Here is a 27,013-nt window from a genome sequence, read left to right on the forward strand (position 1 = left end):
CAAGTCGGGCTCTGTGCTGACAGCTCAGAGCTTGGAGCCTGCTTCAGATTCTGTGTCTCTATCTCTCTCTGCCCTTCCCCCACTTGCACTCTGTCTCTCTCAAAAATAAACATACAAAATTTAAAAAAAAAAAACCTGTTCATATTGGTTTTATGCTCTTTTCTATATGTTGAATAGCTCTCAAAATTTTTTTAAAGTTTATTCTCTCCCCCATTAAAAAAGAAAATGCGCTAATAAAATTTAATCATATGTAAAGAAGCTTTGGGGAGAAAAAAAACTTCAAAGTTAAAAGGCAAGTGACAAACTAGAGAAAACATTTGTAATATATATCACAAGGAGTTAACTTCCCCAACAAAAGAAGAGCTTCTAGCAATTGAGAAGAAAAAGACCAACAATCACAGGATATATATATGACTCTAAGAGGAAACGATCTCCAACCTCATTCATATAAGAGTAGTGCAAATCACAGGGGCGCCTGGGTGACTCAATTAAGTGTCTGACTTCAGCTCAGCTCATGATCTCACAGTTTGTGAGTATGAGCCCCACATCGGGCTCTCTGCTGTCAGCCTAGAGCCCATTTTGGATCTTCTGTCCCCCTCTCTCTCTGTCCCTCTGCCTCCCAAAATGAACATTTTAAAAAAAGAGAGAGAGTAATGCAAATCACAAGGATCCTGAGATGCCATTTCTCACTATACAACTAGCAAAAAGTCACATTTGACAATGAACTGTGATTGCTAATAATGTGGTACCTGGGACCAGAGTGCAAATGGCAGTCCTCACACACGATGTCCAAATATGTATAAGTATAAACCAAGCTAACAAACAGTTAAAGCAAATATGTTCTATCTTCCTTCCTTTGCAAACACATCTTTAGGACAATGGGGAAGACCAGGTTCAAGTTTAGAATCGTTGTTCTCCTCAGGGTTCTTCAGTAGAGGATGGCCACATACAGCCGCCAGCTCCTAGCCCACCTCCTACCCTTCCCAGACCATACTGTGGGGGCCTCACACCTACATCTGGACTCCTGCCCATACCCAGGGCCTAAAAGGACAGGCCCAGGGAAGGGGCCCTCGCAGACCCTGGATGTGGGTTGTGGGACATCCGGGCAGAGAATTCCAGGCAAGAGTGCAAATGGTCCAGGACAGCACATGTACACCATCCAGAAGAGGGGTCTGGGATCCAGTGGGCATGTCCCCTTGATCTCATGAACTCCTTATCAAGGACCAGAACCCAGAACACAGTCTATAAAGCAGGGTCTTTTGGCCTGAATCTAAGATGCTGACTGTCAGGAAGCAGGAACTGTTATACATTCCTGGTAGAAATACAAAAATCATACAAATTCTATGAAAGGTGTCTTGACAATATCTATTAAAATTAAAAATACATTTTGTTGCAGCAAACCCACTTATGAAACTATATCCTACAGATATACCTGCACATTAAATAATTACACACACATACACAACATTATTCCTTGTAGCAATGTTTACTGAAAGCCACACATGGATCAATCCATAGGAAACTAGATAAAAACTATGGTCTATCCACCCAATGGAAAAAGAATGAAAAAGTTTTCTTGACATACATATGAAAAGTTGGACTTCCAAGTTATATTAAATGAAGAAAAGCAAGGTATAGAACCACATGTTAGAACACTATAGTTGTATAAAAAAATAGAGAGGATTCATAAAAAAAACTAATAAAAACAGCTACTGATAGGGCATGGGTGCTGGTGAAGAAAGAGATAATAAAGGAGTCATGATAGGAGCAAAAATTCTCAATGTATACCTTTTATATCTTTCTTAGTTTTGAGCCCTGTGTATACATTACCTAATAAAAATACATGAAATTAAAGTAAAAGAAAAGGCATATACCACATAGAAGGTACAGAGATGAGAGTCAGTGCTCCCACCCAGCCCATGCTGGCTGATGGGTCAGAAGTGGAGGATGGTAAAGGAGGGCTGGTGACCCTACCTGAGAGGGGTCTGGGGTGGGAAGGGGTTGGGGGAGGGTCTCTGTGGTGCTCCAATAAGACAGAAATGAACTCTTTCTCAGTAAACCACATTATTGGGAAGTGGGGTTCTCTCTCTCTCTAACTCTCTCTATTTCTGTTTTGTCACCGCTTAGGTTTTAGGAATGTCTCATTCTATCATTTCGTGACTCAACCAAGCTATATTCTATCGGTGAGAGTTTGAGCCATGAAGACTGACCGGAGGCCCAGAGGCCCGAGGTATGAGAAATCATCATACAGCAACCCCAAAGGAAAGGCAAAAATCAAGGGCAGAGTTTCAGCTGCAAGGTCCAGCTCCCCTCCTCACCAAGAGATTTTTTTCTTCTATGCTGAACTGAGAGGATCCCAAATTTATTTTTATTAAAGGATGTGACACTCCCTTTCCCTGTTGCTCAGGGTCCAAGATGCCATTCTGTCAGTTAGCTAACCCAGTGCCAAGGGGTTCTGGTGGCTATGACATTGACAGATGGTTTGTCCAACTGGCTCCGCCCTAAGGCTGCCAGAGGACAGGAGAGAACAACTCTGCATTCTCATTTCTCCCACTCTGGAGAACTTGACCACTGGCTCTAATCGGAGAGACTTAAGCAATTTATTGGCTGATAATCTGGTTCACAGCAAAATGTACATTTCTCAAAAAAAGGATCACTCACCCCTTTCCCCAGACAGGCCAGTGTGGGAATCACTTTCTCCTGGGCAATGCACTGCAGGATCCGGGGGGCTCCATAGAGTCCTCCCATACAGGAGGCCAGAGATGAGATGTATAAGCCCAAAAGGAACAGGAAGCCCACCAGGGACACCTATATAAGGAAGCAATTTCATTACCCAATGCCGGAATATGCCTGTCCCTTTCTGTTCCCTAGCACCATCTGCAACCCATCGATCATTAGTCCTCTAGATTCAGCCTCTCGGATATATTTCCAATATTCCCAACTCCATCCCATTTCATTCATACCGCCACTATTTCAGTTTGGCTCACCATCACCTCTTGTATGGACAACATAGAGGTTCTCAAATTGAGCATGCATCAGTCTCAGCTAGAGGGCTTGTTAAAATACGGATTTTTTAAATTTTTTTTTTCAACGTTTTTTATTTATTTTTGGGACAGAGAGAGACAGAGCATGAACGGGGGAGGGGCAGAGAGAGAGGGAGACACAGAATCGGAAACAGGCTCCAGGCTCCAAGCCATCAGCCCAGAGCCTGACGCGGGGCTCGAACTCACGGACCGCGAGATCGTGACCTGGCTGAAGTCGGACGCTTAACCGACTGCGCCACCCAGGCGCCCCAAAATACGGATATTTGATCCCCACCTCAGGGTTTCTGATTAAGCAGTTCTAGGGAAGAGCCCAAGAATTTGGATTTCTAAAAAGTTCCCAGTTGATGCTGATGCTGAGGGTCTGGGGACCACACTTTGAGAACCACTGGCCAACTGGCCTCCTGCCTCTACATTCTGTCCACTCTGAATTATCCCCAAGCCTCTGCCAGAGTGACGTCTCTAAACTCAAACTCGATCATAATGTCACTGCCATAAAAATATCAATGGCTTCCCAACACCCTGACGTTCTCGGCCCCTTCCTGGTCTGTGACCTTTGTAGCCCCATACCCCACACACTCAGAGTCTTTGAGTCTTTGTCAGAATGTTTCCCTGCCAGCTAACACCCTCTGTCCACTCCTAATCTACTCATTGTCTGTCTGTTAAACCCAGTTGTGCTTCAAGACTCAGCACAAACCTCCTTTCCTCCATGAGGCCTTCCCCAAGCCCCTCACAGCAGCGGCTGCTCCTCAGGACCCCGTAGCACCTCAGTGTAAGGTGAGTAGCACCCTCCCACACAAGTGGTCCCAGAGGCCTCATTTCTGCAGGGCTCCTATCTTGTTCATCCTAGTATCGGTGCCAACACAGAGCTTCGAACGCTGAAGGAATGAATGAGCTCCATGACCCACGTGGCCCACAAATCACCAACAGATAGACTAAGAGAGGGCACAGTTGTTCTGCTGGATGTTGACTCGCAAAGATCAGTGCTACTGGCCATGCAGCTGTGTCACAGGCTGTCAGGAACTATCCCCCCCTCCCCGTCCCTGCCCTGAGCTGGACCTCATCTGTACCCAGCGGGAAGTCTGTTTTCTGATTATTTGAGATGCCCATCTCCATTCTACTTTACCATAGGCATGGTGGCCAGAACTGTATGTTCCAAATGCTCATTTGTCCAAAGATCACAGATGGGGTCATCTTAATTTGCATGGTTTTGTCACACCCTTCATGATGAAGATTCTCCACCTCACTTTTTATGTCCTTGCCTTGTCAGTTCACTGGGTCAGTGGCATCAAGCTACATGGAATACTAGTCCGTGGCTAGACCTCTTTCCTGGCTCATAAATTATCACAGGAAACCTGCATCAGCCAGGATTCCTGATTAGAAACAAAATACTTTTAAAAGAATATATTTGTAGGACACTGGAGGTTCACAGAATCATCACGAAGCTGAAAGATCATGCTCAGAAAGGGCAAGACCGAAGCCTGGAGGCACAAGCTGGACTCTGGAATGGGAACAGTTTGACCAGGATGCTACCAGCACCCTGTTTCCCTGCAGATGAATTCCCACTATCCCTTCACTGTTGTCCCATTCATTACACTTGGAGCATCTGATGGGTCTAAGCTAGGTCACATGCCCTACTTAGGCCACAAAGGGGCAGGCAAGAGAGCATCTTGTCCTTCGGGCTTCTGTACTATTAATATTAAGTGGGGCTCATCACTCCCTCCAAGATCACATATAGGTGGAATAACCCCCAAATGGTCAGGGATGCCAGGGGCCTGATGAACATAACTCAGGTCCACTGCAGAGCCTAACTTGAACTTCATTTCAGTGTGGATTACTTTTCCCTAAATGTGTTACCTCATCTTATTCCCAGAATCTCTCATGTCTATTTTCTTCATTATCACAGGTGTCTATGTCTATTCTACCCCCGCTCTTCTTATCATTTTATAACTAGAAGAAATTAATATCATCTAATGTTTATCCCTTTTTTTTAAGTTTATTTATTTTTAGAGAGACAGAGAGACAGAGGGACTGGGCGAGGGGCAGAGAGAGTAGGAAAGAGAGAATCCCAAGCAGGCTCCATGCTGTCAGCGCCCAACATGGGACTTGAACTCACAAAACCGCAAGATCATGACCCGAGCCAAAACCAAGTCAGATGCTTAACCAACTGAGCCACCCAGGCGCCCCTCCCATCACTCTATTTGTGTATTCTGACAGCATTTGTAATTTCCACCCTGGGCTATAGTCCATTACACTCATGGCTTATCTTGCAGTGCAACATAAGCTCCTGTGTCTCATGCATCTTGCCCCTGCCCCACCACACCTAACAGTCTGGCAAACAGGCTCAGCACATGCCCATGGAATTCATGAAGCTTCACGACTTCACTGTGACTCGTGCCCTGGATGCCTCACAAAATTGGCAGATAAACTGGCTCCATTATCAATCTCTGATCCATTCTGAGATGCAATCCTTCACCTCTAACCTTTGTTTCTGTCTTCTTGACCAAATGCATCCTGTATTTGCTGGTTTTAAAAATACATAAACTCCATGATGAAATTTTATCAAAAGCTTTATAGAAAATCTAATTAGTAGTTCTCTGATCTGGCTATACCTAAGAATCACTGCAGAAGTTTTGCTTTATGAGTGTAGGGTGGGGCACAGACATCCTTGATGTTTCTGAAACCCTCCAGGTGATTCTAATGCACAGCCAGGGTGGAGAACCACTGGGCAAGGTGCATTGTACCCACCACGCTGTCCTTTCAGAGAATTCTCCAGGAGACGTAGGCATGGTATCTCCTTGCAGAAACTGTATTGCTTCTTATCCAAAAGATTATATATATTTATGTTAAAATTTTTTTTTTTTTTTTTATTGAAAGTCTGTCCATTTACTCAGATTGGAAATGAGATTCCCTAATCTGGCTTCCTCCTAGTGTGGGGCTGACCCAGGAGCTGGAGTCTCTGGCATCAGGATGCCCATCTTTGGCTAGCCTTCCCACAAACACTCCCTGGGATTCCTGCAGGACCTTTGGGCTAGGGGTAGGAGAGGGGACTGTCCAGGTATAATGACTTGTTATGTCCAGTGTATCAATTGTGTTTACAATGGTCTGTTCACTTGATAATCCTTTTATATAAAATTTTTATTGGGGTGCCTAGGTGGCCCAGTTGGTTAAGCGTCTGACTTCGGCTCGTGATCTCACAGTTCCAGAGTTTGAGCCCCGCATCAGGCTCTCTGCTGTCAGTATGGAGCTCACTTTGGATCCTCTGTCCCCCTCTCTCTCTGCTTCTCCCCGGTTTGCTCGCTCTCTCTCTCTCAAAAATAAATAAATATTTAAAACAACAAAAAAACCTATTATTCTGATTATTCTGTCAATTTTGCTGAAAAATGAAATGTCTCATGTCTGGATGAATTATAAGAACTCCATTCTATTTCTCTCTCCCGTGTGCATCCTATTTTGTCCCCTCTATCTGCCATCCATCCATCCTTGGAAGCATTCACTGAGGACAGGTTATGTACCTGGCACAATGCTGGGCACAGGGTAAGACTTTTTAGGCACAGCAGGAAACCACACAGCTTTGCTCCCAGCCCTTGGAGAATTTAATCACTGTCTCTATTCATACAGAACTACAGACTTGCTAACTGTGCCAGTGGAGATGGAAGTGAGCATTTATTTGAGCAGATGTGTGTCAACAGTTCTTTATGGGGGAAAAAAAAAATCACCCCTCTGTCATACACCTGTTTGAGCCATCACAAAAAATTCTGTCTTTCCAACATATTACCTGAGGTGGGAACTACCCTAATTTCTTTCCTCAGTAACTACTGATAAAAATCATAATTCCATCTCTCTGCTTTTCATATTATATCCAAACTCCCATTGGAGCTTCACTAAGAAATCCCACCTATCCACTGGCTGCTCCCTTCTCCTGAAGGATTGGATTCAAAGTCATTTGCAGGGTGCTCATTCTGCCTCATCCAATTCCTATGTGCCCTTGATGTTACTCAGGAGTATATCCTGAAACCCTTTATAATCCCAAATTGCCTCACAGTCCCCTAGTTTTCTCTCACATCAGACATGAGTTTTCTAATACGGACCCTACACCACAAAATGACCAACAACTCAACTTTCAGTCAAGTTTTCTCTCTCGCTTCATAGCCATTTTCCATCAGGAAATAAAGATGGCTTCACTTCCTGAGAGGCAGTTCCGTGTCCGTGATGGGGAGCAGAGGGCAGCCAGGATGGGCTGGATGGTGGATACTCAACAGCTGGCGAGGCTCCTTCACCAGCCGAGGGCCCTGCCCCACCCCATCTTGTCAAGCACAACCTGTACCCTGGGCACTCAAGGTCCCTCTTGAATACATGAAACCATGACTGCCAAATCTATGGATACCTCATTTTTAACAAAGATGCTTTTGGGGTACTTTTCCTACTTAGTTTGTTCTTATTTTGCTAGATAGCAAGCTCCAGGCTTCCTAAAGTACTTGGTCTTTTGGATGTTAATAAACATTTTTTTTCCTGAACTGTATACAAGTTTATTCTGAAACAATTATTTAATCTGTTCAGTTTTACCCCTACTAATAACTGATCTTTATACAACTCCCTTTTCTATAACTGAATAATATTGGGATTGGTATTAGGACTGACTTTTTTTTTTTTCCTATCCTGCTAAATATGCTGGATTTGTAGGGGGAAAAATATGCCCCATCTATAAGGTTATCCCCATAAGTAATGTACAGAGGAGTCCAAATTTAATAAGCACCTACTATGTACCAAGTATTGTGGTTTACATAGATTACCTCAGAGCCACCACAACATACTAAAGGTTTTTTAGAAAGTGTAACACTACAGAGACTAACACCCAAAAGCCAGGAAAAAGTTTCGGTGGGGCATGGATATAAAACAAAAAAGAAACTTCTTAGAGAAACTGTAGGCTGGGAAGCCAAATAATTAGAAATAGATCTGAGAAGCTGCAGGAAACCCAAAAAGAAACAGATGAACTGACCAGCTGCAGAAAGAAGGCCGGGGCAGCCAGCAGCCATTGAAGGTAAGTGTTCTGGCAGAAAGCACCCGACAGAAAGACAGAGAAGTGCACTGAGGAGCTTTGAGAGAACCAGCACCAAGGGGAGCATCCTGGAGGCCTGCCCTGGTCTGTGCCCGAAGGGGAGACCCTCAGGACACACAGACCAGACTGAGGAGGATTTGCTTCCGCTGGGCCCAGAAGAGCTCAGAGATGGGCTGGCTCAGAACACAGGCCATAGCTAAGACATGAAACCGGATGAACAGTTTACTAAAATCAGGTGAGGGTGGTGAGCTGGGTCAAGTAACCATGTGGGACACTGCACACTTATACCCTTCCATTCTCCAGGCAGTGCTAATAAAGTTGTTTGTGGCCCAGCTCACTGCCTGAGTATGTGCCTGCTACTGCAGCTGAGTCAGTCCCAAGGAGGAACACCGAAAGCCAAAAGGAGGAAAGCCAAGGTTCAAGGCTTCGAGGGGGGGAAGTCCTGTGTGATCCCTTTTGTGGGGGGGGGGGGGCTTTGGGGAGCAACAGCACACCAAAGTGCCGCCACTTTGGAGTTGCCCTGGTAGGTTCTGTCCCTGTTGACTTACTTGCTGTGCCAGCCCCTGTTTGCTGCTGAGAACCAAGAACAGTATCTTTCCTTTCTTTTAGGTTTTACAACTGTCTATTCTAAGACACAGTCTATTCCTCTCTAAAAAATGAACTCTCCACCTCTCATCCTGATGTGTGCACAATGTCATTCCCACAGATCATTGCCAAGCACGGTTTAGCAGGTGCCCCCAACTGGCTAAATGCTTGCCTACCTGTTCAATGTCTGGGACAGGTGGCATTCCAAGCAAGCTTCCCCAGTTCATGTGTCTATTATTAACAGTGGAATTTCCACCCACAAAGGCTTTCCCGTGCTGTCCATGGAGATGTTTTTACTTTCTCATTGTAGCCTTCCTTGGATACAGGCTGCCTCCCATCCCACATACCTGTTTTTAGTTCTTTCTGCAAAGGAGGGGAAGGAGGGAGAGAGAGGAGCCCCAGACCAGGGGATAATTTGCTGTGTTCCATCCAGATAAGAGCCTCAAATGGTTGAAAGGACCTCTGTGAGGGAATCTACTAGAAAGAAACCAGCTTTAGAGGCAGGCGGAGCTAGCCAGCTAGCTAGCCACTGGCAAGTTGCAGACAGCAGCAGGCAGATTCCCCAGGTCAAAGGATCAGCTGTTCCCTGAGGCCTTTAATTCCTCTGATGCAGTCAAGCTTTTCATTCCACAATTAGAGAAAAGGCCCCTTGGAGGTGAAATTCAAGATGGAAGCATGCATACAGTTAAACATGAGGGTTGTAGATTCCTTCCCTGAGAGCAAACCTCTCTCTGGGGGTTTAAGACCTTGGTCCCTGGAAGTGGGGTGACAGTCCTCTCATTACCTGAGCAGCTCCCCTCTTTTAAAACCTGCTTTCATAGTAAAGTCAAGACCCTTGAAAACATAAGTCATCTTTACATCGTGGCCTACATATCTTAAAAAGAAACATGTGCTAATGTGGAAACCAAGCCCAAAAGTAGCTCAGAAGAGAAAGTTCAGAGTTTTCTGCCCCAGGCTGCCCCAAGGAGTGGCCAGTGGCCCTCCATGAAGACGAGCAAAGTAGCTTTTGCCGAGCCTCTCACCAGGAGAAAATAGTACTTTCTCCCAAAATATGAGCAGAAACACTCAGAAGTTAACAAAGAAAACTTTCCTAGCCTACTACATTTCTCTGATAACTAACAGGAATCTCAGGGTCCACTCATCCTCTAGGAACTTAAGGGAAGGTAGGAGTTTTTGGGGATTTCCAGAAAAGCATATGGGAATCTTATTCTCCTAGGTTCTAGAGATCCCAAATGAGTGTCCTTGACTGTCACACGACCTCTATCCTGTAAAGGGCAGCAGTGGAACGTGAGGAATTTGCTAACCTTCTGGCAGGCGGCGTGTACAGCTCTTGAAACAAAGATATTACGGCCAGATCAACCCCAGCCCACCCCTGGGAGAGAACACAGAGTCAAGGTCCTCAGAGGGCAAGGCGGGCCTCACCCTGGTGTTCTGGACTCCATCCACTTAGCTGCCTCTTTTCTGTCCATCAGCCTCCTCCTTTTACTGGCTTCCTTAGAGCAGCACTTTCTGCTCATGGTAGGAGGTGAGGCTTTTGGCAAAAATGAAGGACTGGTTGAGCAAGGGATTTTTGCTGATGGTATCCTTTGTTTCTGTCCTGATTTCTGACATGAAGAGATGGTTGTGTTCTATTGTTTAGTCACCTGCATGTAAGTGCCTTTCCAGGGGCTGTTATCTGTTTCTAGGGATCTATAAGAAAAACTTCTACCTTTTCCATATTTTTGCCCTTCTTCCCCTGCTACTTCAGCCCTGGGCCCAAGACTCTCTGGATTCCCAGGCAGGGCTGCAAGAGGGAGGTAGCCATTTGTTAAGGGAGCAAATAAAGGAACCAGCAGACTGAGCCCTTCAGCAGTGCTGGACTCACCCACCTTTTCCGCTATCAGGAAGTCATAGCGAAGGGCCTCTCGGGTGCAGACAGAGCCCAGCAGGAAGACAAATACGATGTACAGAAACCACCTGCAAAAAACCCCAAGAGTGGAGCAGAGCTACATCCCTGACTTAGGCCAACCCCGTCCCAACTCACCCAACTCAGCCCCTGGGTCCCGTGGGGACTTGTCTCAGAAGGAAAGAGAAAGGCCAGTCATAAAGCCTCCCTCGCTTGTCTGAGGGGGCTTTCAGTACTCTTTCTCCTCTAGCATCTTTTGCCAAAAAAGTGTATCATTGTTTTGTCTCTGACATCAAAGAAGAAAAACACACAAAGTGTATTGGGAGTGGGGAGCAAGAGGCCCCACTGACCTCTAGGTTGCCGGGACTCAGGCAGGGTTGACGGGCAACCCCCCAACCCCCCTTCGTACCCCTGAAGAACAAGTACATGATCTTTCAGGCTTCTCGGTCCTGCTGTTCCTTGGATCCCAGATGATAGAGAGCCGAGCCAAGTGTGAAAAGGGCAGCAGTGACCTGGCTCTGCCCCCAGGCACCCTGTGACCTTGAAAAAGTCACATGATCCCCGCAGCCTCATTCCCATCTGGGCAGTGAGAGGATGGGCCAAAGGTTCCTCCAGGGGCCTCCCAGCTATGACCTCCAAATGAGGCAGGGTTCTTTCTTCTCTTTCCTTCCCAACACCCCATGTATGCTCTGTTGTCTCCATTCTCTTCCCCACGCACAGCCATATTGAGCACAAAATAGACTGAAGTGATGGTGCCACTATAATAAGCTAAGAGCACAGTCAGCATTTGTGAATATTTTAACAATATCATGGTTGAAATAATACGGGCACTTTTAACTTCTCAAGACATTGTCATGTCTACCCAGTGAAGGCAGAGAAGCTTCTTTCTGTAGTACTGAGAATAAAACAGAAGATTCTAGAAGGTCAGAAGCAGACCCGAGGCCACTCGGTTTGCTCCTGTGGGTGGCACAGTGTGAATTAAAACCCAGGGAGCCTGACAGCCTTGGAGAGGTGCAGGGGAGGCAGGCCGGGTGAGGACAGTTGGGGGGGGAGGGGTTGGTAAGGAGAGCCTGCTATGTGTCTTTACACATAGTATCTGCTCCACAGTCTCTGGGGCACACATATTCTCATTATCTCTACTTTCCAAGAAAGGAAACAGAGGCTCAGAGAACCAAGTAAAATGCTCAAAATCACACAGCCCCCCAGCAGCAGAGCTGGGATAGAAATCCCAACATTTCTGATTGCAAAACTCTTCACCTTTAAATTCCTCCCAACGATCCTGGAAAACCAATGGTTAAAAAAAATCCCCAAGTTCAAAATGGAAGTGGGGGAGGAGGAGGGGCAGGAGGCTGAGGAGAAAGGAAAGAAAGGATTCCTCCTCCTCCCGCATTCCCAGGCAGGGGGTATGAAAGGGCAAGCGTCTGAACCCACCAGACGTGAATTTTCCAGCCCGCTGAGTGTTAAAAGAACTGGAATATGAAATAGATTGGCCACAGTTGGGGCACTCTCAGAACAAAAGGGGCAATCCCCTCTTTTGCCTGGGGTTTTCTCTCCCTCTCTCCAGCTGATTGCCATGAGGGGAACTTACTTACGAGATGCCAACAGCTGCTATGGAGCCCAGGGGGATGCTGGCAGCGGGCTCCCTGAGGTCACCCCCCATGTTGAAACCAGCCATGACTCCTGAAAGACACCCAGACAGGGGAGAGGGGTGAGCAACGAACTCCACTCCATGAATCGCCTTCTCTTCATCAGGGCCCTCTCCTGGAAGCTATCCCACGGCAAGCCCTTCCATCTGCAGTTCTGGCAACTGAGCTTCTCAATCTCCCCTGGCAACTAGGGAGGCATCCGTGGGGCATGAATGGGACCTTTGTGGATTGGATGATGCTTGGGAGGAAAGCCCTGCTGGCCACAAAAGCATCTTATGGTGCAGTGCAAAGTAATGAGGGTGAGTGAGGCAGCTGGCAGGCTGCACAAAGGTCCTGTGGCCACATACTGAGCTCTGCCTCTACCCACCCGCCCCCCCCCCCCCCGCCAATTCCCTGGGGAGACTCAGCCTTAGCAAAGCACCTGCTTTCCCCTCTTCAGCAGAGTTCCTTGCTTCTGCTTCCCACTGACTACACTGGGGTTCAGGTGTCCTGGGGGGCAGGTTGCATCCAACAGCCAGAGCCAGAGACCAAAGGGCTCTAAGCAAGTTCTAAGGAACAATCCTGAGAACAGTCTAAAGAACTGAGTCACAAACTCCTCTTCATTATTGCTTCTATTCCCCAACCACACTCATGAGAAGTCATAAATTAGTCATGATGGGGAGGGAGGGCAGTGTGGGATGGGGAGGGGGGACATCGCCTCTGTCCATGCTCACACACAGAAGAATGCAACAGATGATATGTTCTGAACGTCAAAAGTAGGTCCAGCCCACAAGTGCTCTATAAGTCCTGGTCAGGAAAGTTTTACAAAGGGGTGGGTGCATCTCCAATGTGGCCTTGCAGGAAGATTTACATGGGCTTAGGGACAGAGCTGGGTCTAAACCCATCATTATGGATTTATGAACACTTTCAACCTGCCAGTGCCTGTGCTAATGCTTTCCATGCATTTTTTATTTTGCTTTATCCTCACAACAATCACATCAGAAAAGTAGAATTATTTCCCCCATTTTATAGAAAAGGAAACTAGTGATCAGAAAGGTTAATTAAAATAGCCGGAGGTCACACATTTAGTAAGTGGGAAAGCTAGGATTCAACCTCAGTCACTCTGACTGAAAATTATGCTCTTACCCACCCCCCACCTTCTATAATGCTTGTTGGGGGAGCTCAGGTGAAATGGAGTGAGGTGAAGGTATGGAACCAGGGAGCTAATGAGGGCCTATTTCAAAGGGTGCCCTGAATGGGGGCCCCACACTGGGACTGAACATGGGTTGACCAGCAATTAATTCTGGGATTAATTCTGGGACCAGCAATTAAAGACTGGGACTTTATCCTCAGTAAATAGTCAAGGATATGAGTACAGATGTAGCCAAAAATGTTTATAAGTGCTTGTCTATAATAGTGAAAATGAGAAGGAACCTAATGTCTACAAGTAAGGGATTGGTTCAATAAGTGATGATATGTCTTTCAGTAAATACCAGGGCTCTGTGTTATCAGAGATATGTTGTGACATGGAAAGATATTCAAAAGCTATTGTTTCATTTTCAGACGCATATTAGAAAACATATATGGCATGATCCCATTGTTGTAAAAAAAAAAAAAAAAAAGGCAAAAGATAAATTTATGCATAGGGAAAAAAAAAAAGAACCAGGACATGTTTTAAAAATGTTAACAATGTAAGCGTCCGACTTCAGCCAGGTCACGATCTCGCGGTCCGTGAGTTCGAGCCCCGCGTCAGGCTCTGGGCTGATGGCTCGGAGCCTGGAGCCTGTTTCCGATTCTGTGTCTCCCTCTCTCTCTGCCCCTCCCCCGTTCATGCTCTGTCTCTCTCTGTCCCAAAAATAAATAAAAAACGTTGAAAAAAAAAATTTAAAAAAAAAAAAAAAATGTTAACAATGTTATTTCTGGGTGATAGAAAACAGATCATTTTTTATATTATTGCTTATACATATATATATTTCTCAATTTTCTACAGTGATCATTTTGAAACTGGGGAAAACTAATTTTTAAAGGGCTTTTTGTTTTCAAACCACACATTAGGCACCTCTTCTTTCCTCCTGTTTCTCTTCTTCCCAAAATCTTATTAAAAGGGTAGGAAAGGGGGAAATGCATACATGCCTCTAAGAGGAGGATTGGGATGGGGCATCAGCCATAAGTAGACGAAAGGTTGCTACAGATGTCTGGAACACAGAGAATGGTGAAAATGACAGTGAAAGGGAAGGAAAAGAAAGCCTTAGAAAACTTCTCTAGAGGATCTGAATAAACCCGAGGAAAACCAGGGCTGTTAGTGTGGATGTTTACACCCAAAGGAAGCCCTCTTCAAGAACTAGCTGTTCTCACAAATCTATTGCTGTCAAGTTGCCTGTGAAGGAAGAGCCCCTTTAGGGAAACAGACCTACACACACTACAGCCAGGAATCCATGCCAGCAACCAAAGATTGCCAGGGGTGTGATGAAAACTAGCAACAAATACACAAATACATGCATGATAAAAATAGAACAACCTGGGCTGGAATAAAAGTATAAATCAGGACACAGAAGAGAATTTTGAAGAAAATAGTAATGAGTAGCTCCAGACACACCCAAGAAGAATATTCTATCTATAAAGCAAGATGCAATGAAAAACAAAAATAGTGCAAGAACAAAAAGGAACCTTTGGAAATTACAAAAATGATCACTAAAATTAAAAATGCAGTAGAAGATTTGAAAGATAAAGTAAGTATCCCAGAATTGAGAACAGAAAGATGAAGGGGTACAAAATTTGAGGAAAGAAGAGAAGAAATAGAGGAAATATCTTACAGCTACAACATCCAGCTAACAGGAGATGCAGAGAGAACAGAGAAAACACAAGAAATAACCAGATAAATAAGTGAGAAGTAAATAATAGATAACCAGAAGTAAATGTCTCCAAACTGGAGAAGACACAAGTCTACAGGTTGAAATATCCCATAGAGTAGACAACACAAAGATCAAAATATAAAAAGTCCATACCCAAATGCATCGTTGTGCAACTTCAGGAAAAACCCTAAATATTTCCAAAGGTAAAAACTGAACACTTATAAAGGAAAAAAATTAGACTTCTCTTTGGCAACAGTGAATGCTAGAAAACAATGGAGTACTGATTTTAAAATTCTGAGGAAAAATTATTTTGAAACGAGAATTTTAGCCAGATTACCAATTAAGTGAAAGCAAAGTTTAGTAGAGAAGAGCTCAAAAAACTGACCTCCCACATATCATTTCTGAGGAAGATACTAAAGCATGTACTCCAGCAAAATGAGGATGTAAACCATGAAGGAGGAAAACACAAGATTCTGTTTGACTCGGAAATGGAGTAGAGTCCCAGAATAACAGTTGTACCGCAGAGAAACCAGAAGATATTGAGCAGAAGGATTGAGGCCCCAAGAGAGAGGCCTCTGAATAGGAACTGGATTCAACACAATGAACAAACCGGACTAACAAACTGAATGATTTTAAGGACATGCTGACTGTATATTTTGGCAACAAGAGAAAAGAAAGCTTATTGAAACTCCAGGAAAAGGGAAGAAGAAAGTCCATGTCTAAATAGGATTCAAGCTAACATGTCATGACATGATTTTACACAACTAATAAAATGTAAGAACAAAGTAAGTCATTTGGCCACGATATTAGGAATATTCTCCCCTAAACGGCACAAGGACCTCATTAGAATCACAGCAAAGGAAATGGAATTCTAGCTGCTGCTTCACTCTTCAATGAACAACAGCTACATAGTCACAATAGGATACATGTTTACTGTTTTCTGACGTCTAAAAATTGACCTATAGACAAGCACAGAGGACATAACTCTAGTTACAAAATGGAATATGAATATTATCTACCTTGACAATATAAAAGTAAAGCTATGACTAACTGATATTAGGAACTAATTTTAAAAAGAGACAGAGAAAGAAGTAGAACACAAAAAGCACTAATAATTTCATCATAGTACTGTTGAAAAACAAAAATATAAGTCCCATAATCTTTCACTCAAGTCTGGCTTAACTGTTACAAGCTTCAATGCATTTAATAAAATACTTGAAGGGCGCCTTCAGTGGGTTAAACATCTAACTTCAGTTCAGGTCACGATCTCATGGTTTGTGAGTTCGAGTCCCCCATCGGGCAAGCTTGAGCACCACATTAGGTGAGCTTGAGCCCTGCATTGGGTGAGCTCATGCCCCACTTCAGGTGAGCCCCACTTCTCTCTCTCCCCCTCTCTATCTCTGCCCCTCTCTCTATACAGAAAAGAAAAGAAAAGAAAAGAAAAGAAAGGAAGGAAGAAAGGAAGAAAGAAAGGAAGGAAAAGAAAACTTGAAAGATTCTAGTAATGAATCTAGCCTTTTGAGCTAGCCATTAAATTTGGTAGGTAAATAAGGAAAAGGCTAGTGAATATTTTTATACCAGTTGCAACTAATTTTAAGCTAATTCTAAACTTATTCTGTATCTTGTTATCATAAAGGAGAATTTCTAGTGTTTGCTAAAAAGAACAAAGAAATTTCTAATACTGAGCCAGTTTGCCTTTGAAGTTACAAAGATTGTTGACTTGTAAACTTAAGACCAAAATGTTTTTTTAATAGATTTGAGCCTCTGTGTGTCTGTGTGTCTGTGTGTATGTGAAACTGTGTCTGTTCACTTAAAGTTGTAGACTACAGTTTTCAGAGGATGTTGCCCATTCACCTGCTAATAATCAACTTGTTATTGCTTCCCTGATACTGTTCTAAAGCACAGATACATGGGCATTCACTTCCAAATGTCCTCTCTCTGTAAACAGAGCTTTTCCTACTACTATTACTTTCTCTCTTTTTTATTTTTTTATGTTTATTTATTTTTTGAGAGAGAGAGAGAGAGAGAGAGAGAGAGAGTGAGCATGAGCAGGGGAGGAGCAGAGAGAGAGAGACACAGGATCCAAAGCAGGCTGTAGGCTTTCAGCTGTCAGCACAGAACCTGACGCGAGGCTCGAACCCACAAACTGTGAGATCATGACGTGAGCCGAAGTTAGCTACTACTCTTACTTTCTAATCTTATACTCTAATAAACTTTTGCCTGCTGCTAAAAAAGAAAAAAAAAAAAGCACAAATGCAAAAAGATTATACAGATTCCCTTACAATTAGGGACTCCCTTGAGATAAATGAAGTATTCCTTGTAAAAATATTTTACACATAAAAATAAATATGACTGTAATACATTAATCTTAAAACACAACACAGAATCTCAATTTCCCACACCAACAATAAAGAATGAAAGGATGTAGCCCAAAATTGATAAAATAACAGAGATTTGAGAATATTATTTAAAGTTAAAAAGTTAATTTAAGAAAAAAAGCAACGTTAACCATCAAAATTTAGGAAGTGAATGAAGGAGCATGTAAGTAAGCTAAACTCTACTTCTGAACACAGATTCAATAGATTACATCTTTGATTCATCAAGTTACAGATTCAAGCTTATTGTTTGGTAAATATGCAGCTAGCTCCCAAAGTGCTAAAAATAAAAAGTGGTTGCTCCCATGGAGGGGTATCTGGTGTGGTAACGGGTAGAGTGGGACACTATTGCTTTATATTATAAGCACTTCTGTAGGATTTTCCTTTTTGGCATGTGTAGGTCTTATTTGTATCAAAAAAGGATACCCACAACCTGCCTCACTCTGACCAGTGTCCCTGAGACCAGATCTGTCACGGAGGCTCTGTTCAAAGGCTACGGGCTCACAGCTCACTGCCAGAACTACCTGGTGTCAAGGGCATCCCTGGCCAAATATCCATGTTCACCTGACTCCCAGACCCCACTAACTTCATCCACTAATACCAGCCCTTCCTGGACCTCCTAAATTCTGACCTCCGCAAAGGTTCCCACCTGTCACCAGGTTCCCCGGTAACTCACCTGCCTGGCCACATTGCCTCCCAACATCTACAATGGCCTCCTCATTCTAGCTCCTAGCCCCTAGCAATTTTATGCCCATTCATTCAGCATTGTAAGATTACATACCACTAATGATTCTGCCACTTTAGTACCTCCTACAATTTGTCACATCATTTTGTGCACCTTCCATCAGATCATTTACAAAGACCCACAAGGACTCCACTGATATGTATGCTCTGTCTAGGAAAGTGATTGATTAAGCCTAATTGCTTCCTGCTTCCAACCAGGTTCTATACTCATAACAAAAGCCCTTTTCTTCACCCAGAATCCCTTACAGTCCATGACCCAACCTTTGACCACAGGTCTTGATAGCTGGCCTGGTGTGGGATGCCCTGGGATCCTGGTCAGTGGGAACAGAGAGGATAGACATGGACAAGGCCACCCTCAGGAACACAGACAGCCAGAAGGTGCCTTTTGAGACAAAACAGAGAAGCCAAAGGGTAGGTAGTCAGTAGGACAGACACAAAGCATCAACGACAGGGAAGTACCTGCTAGGCAGGTCATTCCTGCCAGGCTACTGTAGTGATCTATGCACACCTGTTAGACTGGCTTGCACACTGACACTGTCACTTCCAGAATTTCACCCTTGCGTGACTACACAATTCCCAAGCAGATGAGCACTAGTTCTGGTGAATTAGAAATTTCTCGCTTGCCAGCTGGATCTAGAAAAATTATTTTGATTTAGTAATTTTTTTGCCCATGCTTGTCAAGTATTGTAGAGATTCTCTAGTTTGGCTTTCTGTCTGCTTCTGCTACCATTTTAAGATATCACTGTTAATGTTAGAGCTGAATTTAGGGTGGGTGTAGAAGAACAAATACTATTTCCGAGAGCATTGGTGTCCAGATGTTTTACAGATATTAAAGGGAAAAAAAGCTTGGGAAAATCTTGATAAATAAGGTTAGAAAGTTTTTTACTGCTGGACTTACCAGTGCCTACAATATGCTAATTTTCATCATCCATCGCTAAGAAGAGAAATGTAACACAGTGTTTCCCAAAACTCACTTAACAATTTTACATTATTTTTTAAAGAAAAACTATTCATCACTAGTGTTCCATGGAAGACAGTTTGGGAAACACTTGTGTCCATTTTATAATTACTGTTTAATCTTTATACTTTTCTTGGGAGGCTTCCTAAAACTGCTTAAAATGGCTACTTAGAATCAACAATTCTTTTTTTTTTTTTCTTTTTTTTTTAATTTATTTTTGGGACAGAGAGAGACAGAGCATGAACGGGGGAGGGGCAGAGAGAGAGGGAGACACAGAATCGGAAACAGGCTCCAGGCTCCAAGCCATCAGCCCAGAGCCTGACGCGGGGCTCGAACTCACGGACCGCGAGATCGTGACCTGGCTGAAGTCGGACGCTTAACCGACTGCGCCACCCAGGCGCCCCGAATCAACAATTCTTAAAGCTAGAGGTGTCCTATAGGTTATCTACTCCTACCTCTTATTTTACATATGAGGAAACTGAGGCCCAAAGAGAGGAAGTGATTTTGCCCAAGTTTCAGACTAACTGCAGTACTATCTTCAAGTTTCCTGATCTCAAGTCAGTGTTCTTTCCACTATGTAATACAGTTTCTTGATTTCTAACACCCATGCTTTTCTTGGATTTCCCTTTTATAACCAAGTAGCTGTATGATTAATTTGGGGTTACCTCCCCCACAAGAAGGCTGAATTTATCAGTTATGATCAGCACTATACATTGGTTTACCCACAGGTACTTTCATCACCAGTTCTAAATCACTAGTCTGTGCCTGGACCAGGGCATTTCCCCTCCTGGTAGGTCTTAAACTGCCAGTTCCAGGAAGCAGTTAATTGCTTTACCTGAAACCACATTTCTCCCTGCATCAGGATGACAATGTAGTCTGTGCACATGTGACTTTGGTAAACAGCTTCCTTCATATGGTTTCCTTCATATGCCTCCTGATTTGGTCTTCCACCCTAGTTCTACAGACTTTTAGCATGTTTATTGTCTCAGCTTTTGTATATATGTGAGCTGGTGTTGGCCATCATCTTACCAGCTTAGGTTTATGAGGCTAAACATCCAGCGCCATCCATAGTCTCCTGGGCATTGACATTATGCCTATAGCTGGGGTGGGTGTCACCAGGTGAATATGGTGCTTGGGCTTAATGCCCCAGTTCAAATATCTGACCTAAAAACAGGCATGGATGGCCAGGGGAGGAACTCATCCCCTCTACATCTCAAAAATAAGCTGTGGTTAAAAGAACCAGTACGTCAAGTAACCACTGGCTTACAACATTTGCAAGACAATGGCCATGTCCTTTCGGAGGGTGGGGGGAGTCAACCACAGCACACACACTTCATTTGTTGCCTGCCATCACAATCCCACTCCCCACCCTACTTTCTTATTTGTTACTGAAAATGAGAATTCCTAAGGGGGAAAAAAACCTAATAGTTTTTCTAGGCTTTTCTGGTTTCTGTTAGTTGTTCATTAAAGAACGACTCTTTCTCAAGGAGGTTCCAAGCTTCCTCCTGGGTGCTTTTCAATCCAAATCTGTGTTCTTAGAAACCTTTAATTTTCTCCTTCAGCTTTAGCTTAATTGTATCTCTGGTGCCTATTTTCTTTCTTCTTTTAAGTTCATGAGTTTATTTTTCTCTATCATTAAGGCAGAAGATCCATGCACTAAAGTTCCCATGTCTTCTCTGCTGCCTTTTGTCCTGAAGGAAGCAGTCTGTTACTGTTTGGAGGCAGTGTGGCTCTGAGCCTCAGTTTCCTCGTCTACAAATGGGGATATGATTATTTATCTGACAGAACTGTTGTTAAAGTTAGAATGAGCATTTATAAGGCACTCAGCACAGTGCCTGGCACCTAGGAGGTGCTAAAGAAATGTCCACTCAGGAAAGACAGGCTCCGTCCCTCACTCAGAGATCCTTGGGTTCCTAAGGACCCTGGTGGTCTCTCCTTACCTTCCACCTGAACTCCAAACCCACTCCTTCTCCAAACCTATTGGTTGGTTTTTCAGCTGTTCCCGAAGGAACCTTTCATCCCCTCTTGGCTCCATTCTCTGAGGCAGAACCTGTCAGGCCCCACCCTCTCGGTGCCTTAGAGTTTCTGCTGAGACAGTGTCAAATAATGGAATGTTTAAATCCCAGGATTCAATTCAATTCAACTAAATGCCAGAGTTGTTGGCTTCTGGGTCGGGGGCAGCTCCAGACAAGCGTGCATTCTCTCTTCCAGCATCCTCTCCAAAGTAGGTGGGAAGCAATGGGGTTCAGCACCTTGGGGAAATAACCTCTCTTTGTTATTGTTCCCTCATCCATAAAATGGAATAATAACAGAACCCATGGAAGGGTCCAGGTTCTATGGGGTCTGACACTTTAAAAACAACACAGACTTATGAATATGAAATTAAGAACAGGGCGTAAGCAGGAGCTTACTCAAGTGAGGGACCCTGAAGTCTGGGGTTCATTACCTTCAGGGTAAATCTGTGCTTAATCGAAGCAGTGGGGCTGTGGTGGGGTTTAAGTGAAAGACTATATGTAAAGTGCTCAGCACAGCTCCACACCTAGTAGGCTATTATAATGCTAATGATTATTACAGATATTTATAATAATTTTGATAAAATTATACGTTAACTCCATAAATAAAATTATAAAAAGAAACATGACAATAATTATAAAGCTTCCTTCTTTTCTCTTGTTCCTATCCTACTCATCAGAATGCAGTGGAGTGAGCCCCACTCCAGCTTGTCCTTACTTGAGGCTCTCTCTTCCTTAAACCTGTGGACCCCATTCTCTGGGAGTTTCCATTTCCTAGTTCCTCCATGTACTGTGGTCCCTAATCCCTGGAGTGGCTGTGTGTGTGTGTGTGTGTGTGTGTGTGTGTGTGATTGAGAGAGAGAGGAGAGAGAGAGGGAAAGAGACAGACAGACAAAGAAACAGAGAGAGAGAAAAAGCATTCTGTGGGGTGGATATTTGTTTCTCAGGGCAAGTTTGGTTGTGTAGCTTGGAGAAGGAAAGTGCTCTAAGAAACAAAGCAAATGCAGAATCTACTCCAAGGTCCCAGCCCCACCCTGCAGCCAGTACTGCAGGGTGTGGTGGACTTCGGGGAGAAGGACAGAAGGACAAAAGGACATGCTTCATAAATCCAGAGAAGCCACTGAAACCTAGACTTCAGCTGCTCCTCTCAGGAAGTGTCCTGCCCTTGAGATAAAATATCTGAAGTAATTTAAATCATATGTCTGACTGGAGATGGGGACACAAGGTGGGGGGACTTTTGTTTGTTCTTCCAAACTCCTCTCTCCTCTCCACAGCCTGGAGGTTCTCTTGTTCCAGAAGAGGATGGCGTTGGAGGGAGCCCCAGCCATGACTCACTCGGAGCTAATCCTTGGCAAATCCGTCACCATGGAAACTGCCAATCATCCATGCTTTTCATAGCTTAACAGAACATCTGCCAGGGGAAAGCCAAGTGATACAAATTGTTCGTCCTGCCTACCGTGTTTACACTGGGGCCCCTGGAAAACAGTGAGAGAGCCAGAGAGGCAATGTTCCATAGCAGGATGGTGGCCCAACTCTGGTCACTAATTAGCCGGGTGACCTTTAGCAATCCTTCATAAGCCCCTCTGTGCTCCTCCTTCCCCAGTTGGTCACATAAAAGATCAGTCCTTCTCAACCTGGTTGGGCCAAGGGGCAGTGGGAGAGACGGGGAAGCCCATCTCCGGAGAAGCGTGAGGTAAAACAAAAGGCCTGTGTAGATAGTTTCTTCAATATTATAATTTTATATTTGGACTTTTACAAAACAATATTTTCATAATTTAAGCTGCAGAATATAAAGCTTGACTAATATTCTTAGGTAGCAATCTTTCTCAAAGGAAGGACAAATATACCCCTCTCTGGTCCAGGGAGGCATATCAGAATTTCTAGTGTAGGTGAGGGTTTCAGTATCATTATCAAAAGTGAATATGGATTAAAAAGAAAAAGTTGAGGGGCACCTGGGTGGTTCAGTTGGTTAAGCATCTGACTCTTGATTTCAGCTCAGGTCATAATCTCATGGTTTGTGAGACTGAGCCCTGCATCCGGCTCCTCACTGTCAGTGCAGAGCCTGCTTGGGACTCTCTCTCTTTCTCTCTCTCTCTGCCCCTCCCCTACTCACGTTCACGCATGCTCTCTTTCTCTCTCTCAAAAGGAATAAATAAAACAAACGAGAAAGAAAGAAAGAAAGAAAGAAAGAAAGAAAGAAAGAAAGAAAGAAAAGAGGGAGGAAGGAAGGAAGGGGGGAAAGAAGGAAGGAAGGAAGGAAGGAAGGAAGGAAGGAAGGAAGGAAGGAAGGAAAAAGAAAGAAAGAATTGAGAGCTGCTGAACTAGCAGATCTCAAATGTTAGTCCCACTCAGACTCTGGGCCACTGTGTGGCTCTTCAAACCTCAGGCTGCTGCTAATTCCTTGCTGGAGGGAGAAGTACTAAAGAGGGGGGCACCCTCCCTGCACCACTCCCTGATGCCCCGTCAGACCAGGCATCCCCTCTCTTCTAAGACACAGGGCCCAGAGAGGCAAAGGAGGGGAAGTGTGGAGCAGCGTGGAGGGGGCCCAGCAGGGTCACACTATTGACTCAAGCTCTTGTGGGTGCCTGAGGACGCCCCCTGGAGTGCGGCCAGCCAAAGAGGTCCACAACCCTGCCTCAGGTGTAACTGTGGCCCTGACACCCAGGCAGGGGTCCAAGGAAATGCTCAGGTGGGAAGTCTCTTGAAGGTGTGCTCTGCCTGTGTGGGGGAGGGAGGGCAAGTCAATATTTTCAAATGTCAACTTAAAAAAAAAAATTTCCTCTATTCATTTTCCCCCTTGCATTTTCTGCCCATTCAAGAGGAAGTTGACATATATTTCATTGCCTTGAGGGAGATACGTGCCAGAAGGAAGCTTAATTTGCCTGCACCCTGTTTTGGGTTCTGTTTCTCAAAAGCCTGAGCCCTTAGGAGATTTTAGAGAAAAGGAACCACAAAATAGGTGGGGGAAAGCATGGCAGGGGCGGGGGTGGGCAGTGGAGGGGGCGGCGTGGACATAGTTTGGTACATAGTTTGCTGGGTCCAGTGTAAATAAAAATATAAGATCCCTTGTTCAAAAATTATTAAGACTTTTAGCAAAAGTAAATCATTACACTGAGCAGGGGGCCTTTCTGAGCGTGGGACCCAGTGTGAATGCATAGGTTCATGCCCATAAAGCTGGCCCTGGACAAAAGTGTCTGCCATATTATTACAGAAGATTGCCCCTGGAGCTGAAGGCAAGGAGATAAAGGCTCATAAGATCTGGAGCCGTGTGGATGTACGACCCACTCCTGGTCAGCACAGCAGGAGCCCCACAAGACCCTTGGAAGGAGGGCCTGGAAAGTGCATAGACTCTAAAGCATAGGGCTCCCTATGTACTTGAGCATGTACTTGAACAGATGTGCAGACAGGACATCTGGCTGTGTGTACAATGATGAAAAGCCAGACATGCCTTGGGACTTGATAAGACCCTAAGACCCTGGAACAAGATGGCAGGGCAATGTAGAGGCATTGATGAACGACTGACATTCATTTTTAATCATCCTGGCAGAATGAAGACTGAGTCAGAGACTGACTCTTTTCATTTCATAAAAATGAAAGAGATGCATTACTTCTGGCACATCTGGATTTGTGGACCAAGATTCTACCTGCCGCTCCTGAGGCCTAGCTCCAAGCTCACTTCTGTGGTCAGCCTGGGGGGTGGGGGTCAGGGCGGTGGGTCAGGTAGGAGACTGCTGTGGTGATCTATTGAGAGATGAGGCTTGGACCAGAGTGGTCAGGTGGTAGAGATGGAAAGAAGTAGGAAGTAAAGGAGAAGCTCCTTTAGGAGGACTTGGAGGGTACTGGTGAGAAAGAGGATGTTATCATGAATAACTCCCCATTACTGGCATGAGCAATTGTTTGGATGGAGATGCCATTTCCTGAGATCAAGAGTAAGGAGAAGAACCAGTTGGGGGATGGGTGGGAGGGCTTGGTTCTGAACATGTTGGGTCTGAGATACCCAGTGGATGATGCCATGTAAGCAACTAAGAATATGATACGAAGCTTAGAGAAATCTGGGCTAGAGGTACAAGTCTGGGAGTCATCAGTCTTGTGAGTGGTCATTGAACAGTAGGCATGGATGAGATCCTAAGGAAAACAGTAGAGAAAGAAGAGAAAAACCCCAAAATTTAATGGGCAGGCAGAAGAGGATGTACCCAAATAGGCAAGTCAGAGAGGCAGGGGGCAGACCAGGAGGTGCTACATCAGAGAAGGCAAGAGAAAAGGAGGAAGTGGAGGTTGCCAGTCAAATGCACTGAGAAACTAGAGATGATAGTTGAACTGAATAGCATGGCAGCCACTGAAGACTCTGGAAAGGCCATTTCAGTAGAGAGGCAGGCTCGGAATTCCAAAAGAAGAGCATGCACAAAGGCAACAGGAGGCAGGAAATGGAGACAGGAGCACAAAGCCCCAGTGCTTGATTGTGAAAAGCAGAGAAAACATGCATTGCTGGAGGCCAGAGTGGGATTCAGGAAAGCTGATTAAAGGCGATTAACGTTGTTCATTTTTTTCATTTGCACAGCTTTACTGAGGTGTAACTAATAAACGATAAGCTGCACACGTTTAAAGTGTCATAATCTGGAAAGCTGTGACATAGGGATACACCTGTGAACCTATCACCACAGTCCAGAATAGTGTTTCATACCCCCAAATTTCCTTGTCCCTCCCTCCTGCTCCCCACACCCCTATTCCCCATCCACTGATCTCCCTTCTGTTACTATAGTCTGCATTTTCTAGAATTTTATATAAATGGAGTTTTGTATAATTTTATCTTTTAAAAAAAGTACTTGTTTTTGTCTGACTTCTTTCTTGCAGCACCATTAATTTTTTTTAATGTTTATTTTTGAGAGAGAGAGAGAGAGAGAGAGAGAGCACGCAAGCAGGGGAGGGGCTCACAAGCAGGCTCCAGGCTCTGAGCTGTCAGCACACAACCCAATGCAGGGCTCGAACTCACGAACTGTAAGATCAAGACCTGACCTGAAGTGGGACGCTTAACCAACTGAGCCACCCAGGTGCCCTGTGCAGCACTGTTATTTTGAGGTCCATCTGTATTGTTGCAGGTATAAATAGCTCATTCCTTTTTATTGTTGAGTAGTTTTACATGGATGGCTATACCATAATTTATCTATTTGTCAGTTGATGAATATTTGAATTATTTCTAGTTCATGACTATTACAAATTAAACTGCTTTTAACAGTCATGCACAAGTCTTTACATGTTTTCACTTCTCTGCAGCGGATAACCAGGAGGGGATGGCTGGGTGTATATTTAGGTTTCTTTCTTTTAAGCCTATATAGTACCTGGTATTCCCAGGCAGTCGCCCATCCACGCACTAACCAGGCACAGCCCTGCTTACCTTCCAAGATCAGACACATTTACGGTGCTATGGCCATAGACTGTTCAATTTTTAAGAAATCATCCTACTGTTTTCCAAAATGGTTGCACAGTGTATGAGAGTTCCAGTTTTTCCACATCCTTGCCAGCATTTGTCACGGGCAGCCTTTTAAAGTTTTAACATCCTAGTAGCTTCTCCTCCTTTTTCTATCCCTATGTTATTTGAGGAGAGGATCATGAGCAAGGAAATAGCCACATGAAGGCAGGCAGAGGGAAGAGGGGAGAAGGACACGGAGACAAGATCAGCCACACTCCAGGCCACTGATGCGGCCTGATCAAGAGTAAAATGCTTCTCTGAGTCTGTGCCATGGGACAAGTCCAGTCTCTAGCAAATGGTTATTTCTTATGATCATTCAGTCCACATGTTGGCTTACCACCTTCCGGGCCAAGGCCTAGAGCCTAAGAGTTCTAGAGGGATCTCAGCTTTGTAACGCTCCTCCCTGGCCA

At 44.5% G+C, this 27,013-nt stretch overlaps 1 protein-coding gene across 3 annotated transcripts in view; it reads right to left on the reverse strand.

The window, feature by feature from the left end:
• Positions 1-27,013, reverse strand: part of SLC12A8 (solute carrier family 12 member 8) — a 139,805-nt gene that overhangs the window by 29,044 nt on the left and 83,748 nt on the right. For all 3 annotated transcript variants that reach the window (XM_060639730.3, XM_060639729.3, XM_060639731.3), the window contains 3 exons: positions 12,163-12,250; positions 10,554-10,641; positions 2,662-2,808 (listed from right to left, as the gene is read on the reverse strand). In XM_060639730.3, coding sequence (XP_060495713.3) covers positions 2,662-2,808; positions 10,554-10,641; positions 12,163-12,250 — 323 coding nt within the window. The remainder of the gene's footprint in view (positions 1-2,661; positions 2,809-10,553; positions 10,642-12,162; positions 12,251-27,013) is intronic.

This window comes from Panthera onca, chromosome C2, assembly GCF_046562875.1.
Source record: "Panthera onca isolate mPanOnc1 chromosome C2, mPanOnc1 haplotype 2, whole genome shotgun sequence".
Lineage (NCBI taxonomy): Eukaryota > Metazoa > Chordata > Mammalia > Carnivora > Felidae > Panthera > Panthera onca.